At 49.1% G+C, this 12472-nt stretch overlaps 1 protein-coding gene across 1 annotated transcript in view; it reads right to left on the bottom strand.

The window, feature by feature from the left end:
* Window positions 1-609, bottom strand: part of FRMD1 (FERM domain containing 1) — a 31141-nt gene extending 30532 nt beyond the window's left edge. The window contains exon 1 of the mRNA XM_009954062.2: window positions 514-609. Coding sequence (XP_009952364.1) covers window positions 514-609 — 96 coding nt within the window. The remainder of the gene's footprint in view (window positions 1-513) is intronic.
* Between the last annotated feature and the right edge of the window lie 11863 nt (window positions 610-12472).

The raw sequence follows: 12472 nt of genomic DNA, 5'->3' as shown, positions 1-12472 counted from the left end.
TTGAAGCGGTGATCAAAGAAATGAAGTGACTTACCTCTAGTTTTTGTGTGTACAAGTACCCAAAGGAGTGAAAAAAAAAAAAATCCCACCCTCAATGGCTGTTTACTCTACCTCAGTCTTTGAAGGTATCTACAGACTATCAAAACCAGAAATAGCTAAAACACCAGAGCAAATGGTCACGTGTTGGGCATGCTTGCTAAGTCATCAAGGCACTTTGGGTTCAATTTCTTAAAAATTGCCAGAGTATAATCAGCAGCAAAAACATTCAAAGAGAATAAAAAAGAAATAACAACAGAAAAAGAGCAGAGGGGACCCCCTGTCCAAAAACACAACTGGGACTTTAAAGGAACTCTGCAAATGAGTGGAAGCTGCCCAATTAGAAAAATGGAGCAGCAGTTACCTTAAGCTGGCTAACAGGCTTTCGGTCAGCAGACCGGTACCAGGCTTTTGGGAGAACAATGGGAGCTAACAAAACTGAACTGAAGCTGTGACAGCAACCTCCTGTCCACTCACCCCGACGGCTAGGCTGAGCTGCTCCCGGGTGGGCAGGAAGACACAGACGCTCCGGCTCTCCGGCTGCATCCTGCCTGCCAGCAGTGCCCTGCTCATGGTGGGCAGCTCCGCAGGGTCCGGGGTCTCCTCTCCGGGCAGGCGTCAGGCTCCCTTCATCCCACGCACCTGTCAAGAAGGTGACAGCATCAGTGCCACACTCCTGCCAGCGTAGGGAGCTACCCGCGGCACATGTTTGTCAGGGTGCTGTCCTCCTTGCTGTTTAAAAAGCAAACACCAGACTCATCCATTTTACACAGTCAACGTTTCTACCACGGTGAACATTTCCAGCAGCATTGCAGCACAAACTGGGCAGAATTGACCTTTAAATAGCTTGTGAGTCCCAGGAGAGTGCCATAAAGCAATCAGGACTCCCTAGAATAACATACCAGACTCAAGGTTTCGAGACACACATAAGCGATAAGGCAGATGACACCACAGACTGCTTCCTGAAAACACCCACAAGACAGGGGGGAGCACCCCGTCCTTCAACCAGGTACCTCACTCTCACCCGAAGTGGAGATTTCAATGAGCCATCAGCAGGTGTGTGTCAGAGTAGAGGACTTCATCTCAGCTATCTTCCCCCTCACCCCACCCCTCGTCCCTGTGAAACTACTGCTCCAAACCCTCTATACCTCAACTCAAAGGAGGAGGTGGAAACGACAAAGGAAACTCACAAGGCTGAGCCTCTGTATCATACTTTTCGGGAGACACGCACTGCCAGCCTCCTCCCAGAGGCTAAGCCCAAGCTGCAAGAGCATCTTAGAGCTGAAGTTACAATAACAACAGAAGTAAGAAACAGAAATTCAGTTCACACCCAAAAGCACAGTAGCCAACATCATCTTCACATTATAGCTAGGTTAGACACAGTCTCCTCAGCAACTTGTGATCTTTTATTTACAGCCCTCCCCACTCCAATGCTCTCCAGGGTGAGGAAGCATATGGTGGCACCTGACAAATCTGGCAGGAAGGGGAGAGGCTCCTCAAGGGTAGGTTTGGGATGAACGCTCACAGAGACCTGAACCGGCAAGATGCCAACCACTTATGGGGTCTGCTCCATCCCTGTGCAAGATTTCCTGCAAGTCAAACCCCACCTGCCCCAAACAAAGTTACCCCAGCATGACTCCCTTCCACCAGCAACACCCAGACACTCATCACCAGCACAGCAACAGAGGTGCTGCTGGCGGACGCCTGCGCACAAAACCCCCCTCAAGCCCCTGGGGACGGGCAGCCCCAGCAAAGGCAGCCAAACACACCAACTTTGGTAGTGGTACCCTCTCCCACCGCCCACGGCACAGCCCACCTTCCATGAAGGGATCCATGGGCTTTTCCCTCACCCTCCAAAATGGATTCAAGAGCAAGGGAGCAAGGGATCATAAGCAGCAAGGAAGCAGGTCATGTTATGCGAACACATGACATAGATATGTGTCTATGTATGTGCACGTGCGCATTACATGTAAGTTTTAAAAGCATTTGGTATTTGAAATCATGTTTGTCCTGCTTCAAGTCAAAAACATGGCAGAATAACACTCGTGTGGCAGATGGGAAAAGCAAATTGTCACGGGAAAACAAAGTACAGCACAGAAAAAAGAGCACCGATTTACCCCTCCCCCTTCAATTCTGTGCTCAAACTTTTTTTTTTTTTTAAAATCAAATACAAGAAAAATACCTATAAGTGTCCTTTTGCAAGTACAAAAGCTGTTCCATGTACCTCCTTCCCTGAGCTGGCAAATACAATGCTTCTTAATAAGCATTTTTTGATAGAAGTTCTTTATGCAGAGCAATGTCTCTTATGAGACAATTGCATTTATTGTATTAATGAAAATATGGGGTTATTAAAGGTTATTATTATTACTTTTTTTTTTTCAAAATCAAAATCTAATTAAAAAAGAACAAGGCATTTTAAAAAGGAGATTGTTCTAAATTAGAAGCAAGCAGGAAAAACACATTTGACCTCCTGGGACAGATGCAAGCTTCTATTAAACGAAATAGTAAGAGAAACACTCTAGATTTATCCTTTCTTATTTATATAATTATACTGATGAGCTCTCTTAGGGTCCAGGCTAAACACTACTAACAGCTGTATGTAAGTTACAGATGTCTGCAGAATGACTCAAGGGCAACAGGTCACCATTATTATTGCCAGCTGATGTCATACGCACCATAAACTTTATCAATGGCATAAAGTCCTCGGAGTATGAGCTCAAGCTTTCCACCATCAGGAGGTTTGTCTTAATTGTCAAGCCACTGCCTTGGCCAGCACACTGCCACTCGCAATAGATCACATCCAGTGAAGATGTTCATGCAACTCATAACAGAATTGAAAATAGGACAAAGAAGTGACCATGAGAAACGTGTGCACATAATTTTCTGTGGATAACTGAAGAAACTGAATGCCACTTCCCTATAGCCTGTATAAAATAAAGCTTCTGGAAAGGTTTTCCTCTGGTCTCACACCTGCTTTGTCCATTTGAATTTTTAAGAGAACAACTGTGGACCCTGGGAGCAAGGAAGTGAGAAAGGAGGGGGTGAAGGTGTTTTTCTTCTTGCATTTTAAAACAAACGAGCTTGTGAACCCTGCCACAGCAGGTAAGAGGTTAAAGAAGCAACGTCCTTAATCTGAAGGGGGAGGTCAAACACAAGCCCAGCTCAGCCTTCTCTTCTTTAGAGGTATGTTAGGATGAGATAAAAAAATGAATCATTAACTTGCTAGCACTACATGTTTACATCTTTTTTTTTTTTAAAAAAAAGTTTTAAGCCAAGAGTAACTGCCCAATAAAAACAAGTGGCCAGAAGGAATGCTCTTACTTAAACATACACAATTTCAGACTGCCCATATGCCATTCTTTTGTTTACCACAGATTCCAACCTCTTAACCTCAATTAAACCCTAAAAGCTCCAGCAAATGCACTGCAGATGAATTAATAAAAGCTGAAGTCAATCACTGGCCTCTGGGACACCCTACAGGTTGTTTGTTTTTGTTGTTTTGAAGGTTTTTTTTGTGGTGGTTTTGTTGTTGTTGTTGTTTTTTCTTTTTTTCCTTCAAACAGCATCATTTCATGTTTTAGCTCCTGGAAAAGTGCATTTTGAGATGTAATTGCTTGGTCTGAGGCCCAGCAGTCTATCAATGAAACAGTCAAAGGTGCTATTTATTTGTATTCTTCTGGCATCTCTCAGGAGGCTTATTAGTGCCCAGAGTGGTGGCCCAGCTTATTTAGCACTGTGCATTTTACCTAAACACATATGCAGCGGAGCTTTGGAAAACACACCTGTCAATTTCAAGACTCCTCTGATTAAACAGCTCAAACATGGCCATAAAAACTCACTAAGAAAAACACTAATCTTTCCCTCCTCTCTCCACAGCCCTTCGAGCTGCCTCCTGGCACTGGACCAGAACCTCAGCACTTGCTGGGTCAAAGCAGGAATGGCTGAGGGATCCTTCCCCAGAAAGAGGGATAAGAGCAGCAGAGCCCTCCAAGAGAGTAGTAGGAGGAAGGAGACCGTTCATTTTGGATATCAGCAGGATGGCTAGCTAAACCACCTCACACAGCCCACATACACAATGCCACAGGAATGACCTGCCACCACTGAATCTGGGGCCACACCACAGCCAGCCTGTCTAGAAGCAGGTCACATCAACAGCATGTGGGTTCATGTAGCTTTATGAGCACTTCTGTATTTTACACAGGTTTGTGGGACCAGGGCAAACTGGGTCCTAATCCCGATTTCAGCTGCTAGGTACTGCCAAAACCGCATCTCCAGGGGATAGAGCAAACAGTGATTGCTCATTCATCTACCAACTCAAAGCAGCAAAACAGAACAAAGTCCTCTTCTACCTAGAAAAAAAAAAAACACAGGTAACTCTGTGCTTCTCTCAGAAACACCTGGAAACATGCTTCGTGAGGTTTATTAGAGTAAAACATCCTAGGAAAGCTGGTTTTGCTCGAGCTGGCAGAATATGAGCATTGAGCATCTTCCTGATGAAACCTTATCAGAGTGGCCCTACCGAGTCCCATCAAAAACTGTCCAGAACTGTGTCTAGAACACATTTTCCTACCATTATCCAGAGATGTCTCAGGCTTCTAAAATGAAGATACTCTTTGGCTGCAGCTTCACAATCAGCTTAAGCAGCTTTAATGAAGGCAGTCCTGCAGCAAGACAGACAGACAGCCTGGAAACAAATCTGCCTTTGGCAGCAACCCACACTTGGGCTGCCTCATAATCATGATGAAACGTGGCTTTAAAACTGAGAACCCCCCTCACCTTCCAGGTATTTTGTCCCCTCAGAGACATACTGCAGGGCATCAGTACAATCTGCAAAACAGTGTAATAAAAAGCCTGAGTGAGTAAAAGATGTAATGATGGCATATATTAGCCTTTCCCAGCAATTTCAATACCCCACCCATCCCCTTTGACTATCCCCTAAAATGATGAAAATTTCTCTGGAAAGATACATCAATCAGGACGGAGGGAAAGAAAGTTGCTTGTCAGGGCAGAAAACAAGGCTGAAGCTAAATAGCTTTATGCCACCTGCAGCCAAAACCCAGGACAACTAGGTCATGTCCTGCAGCAAATTCCCAGAAGCACACTGACTTTTCAAATGTATCTGCATCAGCATCACTCCAGGACTAGCAGGACATATCCAGGGGCAAGGATGCCACAAGGAGGCAAGGTACTGAATTTGGTGTCCACACACGACTTCTGGGGTAGAATACACACCTGACTTCAAACCCCGAACACTACTTAGTAGGAAGCCCCTATTTGAAGCCATTGAACGAGGAATACCAAGACACCTCCCAGTCACGTGGGTGCCCTGATGGGCTGGATCCCAGAACTGATGCAGCTTGGTTACAGGACAGATGCATCACTGGTAGCAAAGCCAACTGCCTTTCAGTCCATGGATGTGGGAGATGCAGATGCAGCAGGCCTTCTGCATCTGCTAGCAACACTTGTTAGATCTGAGTGCCGTCCTCTTGCAGGGATGGGATGTGGGCCTGGGTCCCACCGTTCCTTCAGGATTTTCAAAAGGTACAATGGGAGATGCCTCCAAAAACTCCAAGCTGTGGAGCCCTGCAGACTTAGCCATCACCCTGCACCTTTTGGGACAGACAGGGAAATAACCAAGCATTGGTCTTAGATACCAACCAACATGCTTTTTTGTTTCTTTCTGTAAAAGCAACACTCCCTCATGACACTGAGCTTTAATAATAGAGAGAAAAACGCTTTCTCGTTAGTCTTCATCGCAGGATTAGACACAACTCTTAGTTAGGTATGACTGCCCATGCTCCACCTTTGTGCTGCAAAGTTTTCCTACCTCACGCCAAGCAGCACAAGTGCGTGCTAGAATATGAAACGTGCTCTTGAGTTTGTAAGTCTGCTCTACATCCCCCCCAACATGGCTGGTGTGCTCAGGAAGAAGGATCTCCCACCCATTCCTAACCTGGGACCATGCTGCTGTGCTACGTTGTCTGTAGGCTGCCCTAGTCCTTAAGCTCAAAGATGGGGGACAACTCTCCTACCCAGGGAATCGTAGCATTCTCTGGTAGCCAAGTAAGTGACTTGTATTTTTGGGCACGCATCTGACCTTACTGCTGCTAACTAGTCCTCAAGGAGAGGAAAGAGGCTTAGCTGAGGACAGAGCACCAAAGCAGGTGCTCCTACAGCGTGTGGAAACGCAATGGCAGGGCAGTGGTGGCAGGACTGCGCAGTGTGGCTGACACGCTTCCATCCGGCTCTCCCATGGGATGAAAAAAGCTCCTCAGCAGTTTGCTCCCTGTGAGGACACCCCAGTACAAATCATCTGGGATTAATCTTTCCCTGAAACCAAAACTGAATTCAGGAGCCTTTTGAGAGGAACAATGAGTATTAAAGGCTCCATGCAAAAAGGGATGAATTAGGATCTCACAGGGACTACATTTTTCCATCACTTCCAAGTAAACATTAAAGTCTGCAGCTAGAGCATTCAATCCCTTTCCAGCATGCCTTTTTCCTGGGGGGAAAAAACATTCTCTTGCAAATATGGGAAGAGCAACAGATCAACTGATCTTGCCTTTTCATTGATTGGTAGAAGTACTAGCAGATACCCTACAAACTCCAACTACCAACATAAAGTTTCTTATCACAGTGAGTTTGTTTACTTCTGCATAATCTATTAATGGACTTGTTTATTGATTACCAATTGCTTATAGGGCTTCCTCATACTTCATAAATCAAGTGCTTTAATTAAAGTTTATGAGTAAGTAGCAACTGAAGGTATTGACTGGCCTAGGTAAATGCAGGAGCATAAGAACGAACCAGCACAACAAGGGATAAGGCGTGAGCCAGCCTCAGTGTCCATTACCCCTCACGTAAAGCAGCTGCAAAGGAGGCTGCTCAGAAGTGCAAAGCTCTGTTTTCTCAGCTGGATAACCCAGACAGCACTGCATGAGATCTTGCAAGGTGAAAGGAAGTGAATTGCTTGAACAACCACTCAGCAACAGCAAGCCTGCCTCCACTCAAACACACGGACACATCTCTCTCGAGATGGACCCTTACAGAAAGCTTATTCATGGGCACACACACACAGAGCCGGGAGTGCTGTAAAGAAAATGGCACAGTTTGGCACCTCAATGTGAAGGACAGCAACAGAAGATACTTCAGTTCAGCACTCCAGCACTTGCCCTGCACACGTCTGCCAAATAGCGCAATCTTTGCTAAAGACTGTTCATCTTTGGTATCTACGGGAAACAGGAGAGGAAAAGTACCAACGGAGAGCTGCAGCAAGGTCTTTAAAATAAGGGAGAGTGAGGCTTCTTTCCCAGCTCTGTAACTGTCAGGAAGCTTAGGAAGTGCAGGGAGAGCAGCTGCAAGACCTGGTCTCTCTAATAGCAACTCAGGAGAGAAACATCTTTCTATATATCATGCAAATTGCAAATGTGCGAGGTCTATGACCCAAAAGCCTACTGGTTAATTCTCCAACTGGAAACATATTCCTTTTTTTAAGTCTACCAATGCTACAAATAAGATTTCTCCCAAGCAGATCCATTATATTCTTGCCTTAAGCACAACAGCTGGGGGACACTCTTCTACAACACTGTCTTTGCAGAAGTTATTCCACTGTGATGGTATTTTTATATTTGAGTCAGGCTGGACTGAATTGGAACAGATCACCAAGACATCTGAAATATTTTGCAGAGCTGTCCAAAAAAAGTGTGAATAAATTCTTCCTTCATTTTCTATTCTCACCAAGATCTTGTCACAGTTCTAGAAGTAAGCAGACTATGACATTTTTATTTTAAAAAAAAAGCAGCAAAGCATCATCATAACTTCACAAGCAACACCTGGAGTTGCAGGACAAATATGAACAGACATGCTTTTACCAATGTCTCATGTAAAGAACTCTTCCGAGCAGGAATAGCTTTGCTACCTGTAATAACCAGGTAAAAAAACCAATTGGCTTACTTCCCCAGAGGAAGGAGAAAGTCCAGTGCTGATCTCATGGCATTTGAATCACCACCTAAATATTCAGACCAACTAGGCAGTTTCTGCATCTGTTTGCTTCAAACATTTTCCCCCTAAAGTGTACAGCTGGTCTTGAACACATTCAGAGCAGAGAGGAATATTGATTTACGTAAAGTGGATGGACTTCCAGAAAGAATAGATAAAACTTCGTGTGGAACACAGCTTGCCCCTGTTACAAGTGTGAAAAAGCCAATCTGCCAATACTTTACAAAATTAACACGAACAGCAGGGTCTTCATGCTTAGATGCAGCTTCAAAGACTGAACACAGTACTGCCAGACATCAGCTTCAGCAAAGCGATGGGGAAACGGCAAGACACAGCCCAAAAAAGAAACAGAACAAAAAACCAGCTTTACAGAGAGCGCTGCATTTTTGAGGTGATTTGCCAAATTTTGCAAAAATAGGAAACAGGGAGAAAAAAAATAAAGAGCAAGCCTATATAGTTTAACAAGCAGCAAATTACTTCCTCCTGCGATTCTCCAAGGAACAGCTCCTCCCTGTCAGAGAACTTTTGGGCTGAGACCACCGTTTGTCCGTGCTCAGTCACTAACGACACACTATGAATTAAGGTACCACTACTAAACACCACCAAGATGATCAACGACCAGTGCAGCAACACGAGACTTTCTGCAAGAAAACAAGTGTAACCCTGGAGCACAGTAAGCATGCGAGTTAATTTACATTGTCTTGCATTGGAAGAACAGTAGGGCAACTCGACTACAAAAGCTAACTGATACAGAGTTAACCACTGGATTCACACACTTCTTACCTGCAGTGTTGGGAACAGAAAAGAGTGCTGTAGCTTTACAGCACCATCAGCTTTGCTTTTTTTTTTTTTTTTCTTTTAAAAACCAAAACAAAACCAACCAACCAACACTGAAATGACATGGCCCTTACCTGCTATCCAAAAACTTTCTCTATCAAAAAAAGACTTAAATCTAGAAAAATACATGTAAATACGAATTCTTTTGTTTGTTTTAGGATTTTGTGTTTCAGGAAAAAAAGGTGACACACATTCATCACTGGAGTTTATCCCAGTTTATCACATTCATGTAAAAACCTAGTTAACAACAAAAATCCCTAGGGAAAAAACCCATCCAAAGAGCACAGACAGTATTTTTTAGTAAACCACTGAAAAGAATCACTACAACTCATGTTCTTCAATAGTATTTTGCAGACTTATTATTTGCTTATACCTGTCTTACCCTTTTTTGTGTGTCCTCCCCCCCCCTTTTTTTTTTTCTTAAGGTGATCTCTGTAAGAAAATTCCCCCCCCCCCCCTTTTGGATTCCATTGTCTTCTGATTTGGCATTCCTCACCTGAAGCCAAAACACTGGCTACTACACAGACTCTCAACACTGCCACTGCTGAAAACAGAACACTTTGATTAAGAGTGCACAACAATTGAATGGGAGGAATAAACAACAGAGCGAGGCCAAGGCATTCTGTTGTCATTCCAAGTCTTCCAGGAACAAAATTAAAAAAAAAAAAAGAAAAGATAAAAGGTAAACAAATGAATGGGAAACAAATGTTCAAGGAGTTGTTTTGTTTTCTTTCTTTTTTTTTTTTTTTTTTTAAAAAAAAAAAAAAAAAAACAAAACCACATTACTCCAGAGATCATCAGTGCTAGAAATACATCCTCATTATCTTCTCTGGGAAAGTGCCCTGTACTTTTGAAGTATTTATTGTCAGGGCCTGAGCATCCCCGGCAGATCTCTGAAGAAGAGACAAGGTTCAGACAGCACGCTACAGTTTCCTAGTGTGCTGGAAAAAAACAGATGTGCGTTTTAAACGCCGCCGGGGAGTTAACCTGAGAGCCCGTCACTGCCGAGCAGCAGGAGAAACCTCTCTCGATGCAGAGGATGACGATTTCTCAGCACAGGCAACCCAGAGCCTTTCCCTGTAAATCGTTACCAAGAAAGAATTCAAGAGGTGGAGAAACAATGAAGTAGGGAGACTTTTTTCCTCTTCGACGCCCACCCTTTCTCCCGTGTACATATACCTGCTGGGACACTCCTCCCCTTCCCCGTCCCGTCCCGTGCCGGCGGATGGAAGCCTGTCACCGCAGTCAGACCCCCCGCCCAGCCCCGAGGGATGCCTCCAGCCCCTCGCCCCCGTCCGCCTGCCCCGCAGGGCTCACCCCGCCCCAGGCGCTGCCGCACGCAGGGACCCGCACCCCGCTGGGCAGCGCCGGCCCCGCCGCCGTCCGGCCCGGCCCGGCCATGCCCATGTCGCGCTCCCTCAGCACCCGCGGGCAGGTGGCGGCTCACCGGGGACCGTCCCACGCTCGTGCCATCTTACGCTCCAAAGGAGCCCCCTGGGATGCGGCCGCCGCCCCCCCGCCCCGGGGCCTGCCGGGGGTCTCTCCTCAGGCAGCCCAGGGTACCGCCGAGCGCGGATCGCGCCCCGCCATCACCTCAGCTTCTAGCACCGGCGAGGCTCGCAGGTAGCAGAGGACGACGGCGAGGGGTGAGGGAGTCAGCGCGACTCCAAAACTCCTACAGAGCCCCGTTCCCTCCCGGTTCCAGCCGGCCCTTGCCCACCCTCGCCGCGCAGCTCCGCGCTCGCCGCGACACCCGCGGCCCCAATCCTGCGCTCGCCGCCGCTTTTGACAGCAAAATTCCTAATAAAACCAGAAATCGCTGCGGCGCTCCAGCCGAAATTCGGACCTCCCCTTACCGGCAAAGTTGTAAATCTACTTCTGCAGCCCCACGGGCGCACCGGGGAGCCTCCCGCAGCTCCGCCGGCAGCCGACACCTTTCCGAGCGCCTCCGCGCCGGCGGTGCAAAGGGCTCGTTCGCCCACCGCGGCCGGGCCTCTCCCTTCAAAGCGCCGCCGGCAGCAGCACCTTCCCCACGGGCTCCCGAGGGCACCGCTCCCCACAGCCCGCCGGGGCAGGTGCCGCTCCCGCCCCGCACTCGGGACCCGTCCCCCGTCCTTTGTCCCCCGGCAGCTCACCGGGGCCGCGCCCGCCCCCTCGCCGCTGCAGAGGACCCCAAAGGGACGCGGGAGCCCCGAGCACTCTCCACGCCGCTGCCCCGACGGCGGAGCCCGCGCGCTTACCGCGGGGTGGCCCCGGCCGCAGGGCTCCACCGTCCTCTCCGGGGCGGCATCCAGCGCCGGCCGAGCCGACCCAGGCAGCGTCCGGGGCGGGGCGGGTGGCGGGCGCACGCTGGTGCCCTGGAGGAGGACCGGTGGGGGGGCGGGGCCGGGCGGGGCGGGACACGCCCCCCACCTCCGGGCCGGCTCCGCCCTTCCCCGGGACAGCACGCCGGCACCGGCAGCAGCCCCGCGCGGGGTTCTCCCTCCCCGAGCCGTGCCGCCGCCTCAACGGATTGGCAGAGCCGGGCAGGGAGTGGGCGGGGCGGACCCGCGGCGTGGCCTCAGGTTGGCAAGCGCCGTCGTCAATCCGCGGCCGGCGGGTGGGCGGTCCTGAGGGCGGGGAGCCGGCCGGTCGGTCGCTGCGGGCCGGTCGGTCGCTGCGGGCCGGTCGGTCGCTGCGGGCCGGTCGGTCGCTGCGGGCCGGTCGGTCGCTGCGGGCCGGTCGGTCGCTGCGGGCCGGTCGGTCGCTGCGGGCCGTTCCGGCTGGTGGCGGCCGCTGAGGAGAAAGGGGGCGGCGGGATGGGCGGGGGGGTGGTGCGGGTCTGCCTGCCGGGGCTGGCGGGGGGTTTGTCCCCGTTTGGGGGCGATTCGTGGCAGCTGTGCTCCGTAATGGCAGCAATAAAGTCTACGTCGGTGAACTTTTAATTAAGAGCGATCACAGCGAGGCACGAGAGTTCCGTCCGGGTGGCTGTGCCGCCTGCAGGTTGGCTGGGCGGTGCTGGCAAGGGGAGGTGGCCCACGGCGTGAGAAGATGGGGTCGAGGAGTCGGGGTCAGGGTTGGAAACACTGAGCACCCTGCGGGGTCCGGGAGCCTCTTGGGAAGGAGGTGCTGTGCTGCACGTAGGTCTTCTTGCCTCCCTTCCTCTTCTATGTTATAATTTGCTTTTTAATGTAGTAATTTTCCAAAAGAAGGCCGACATGATCTCAAGTACTGTAGCATTGCTCCTCCTCCCTCACAAACAGGCCGTTGCTTCATTTCCCCACGTATCCAGTTGTATTTGAGGGTGCAGCCTGCGTGGGGACTGGGATGGCAGCAAACTGTAAGGGGAGCGGCGGGTGAGAAGGCTTTTGTACAGTGTTGCACTGCTCTTGCAGGAGAAGAGCTGAAATTTGCCCAGAAGGGACCACAAGAGCAAGCCTGACTTGCTGCTGTGACATGACCACCTGATGGAGTGAGGGAAGCAGGGCACCAGGTCACCTGTCCTTGCTCCCAGATTTTTCTCCTGCGTTTTAGGTTGGACATGAGACTGGATGAAATCTCAGCCTTGCCAGCGTGGATGACAACTTACCTCTGCCTCTTCCCAGCTGGATTGTAATAGTGA

This window comes from Leptosomus discolor, chromosome 2 (genome assembly GCF_034619465.1).
Source record: "Leptosomus discolor isolate bLepDis1 chromosome 2, bLepDis1.hap2, whole genome shotgun sequence".
Taxonomy (NCBI): domain Eukaryota; kingdom Metazoa; phylum Chordata; class Aves; order Leptosomiformes; family Leptosomidae; genus Leptosomus; species Leptosomus discolor.
This window is presented reverse-complemented; position numbering and strand designations above follow the sequence as displayed.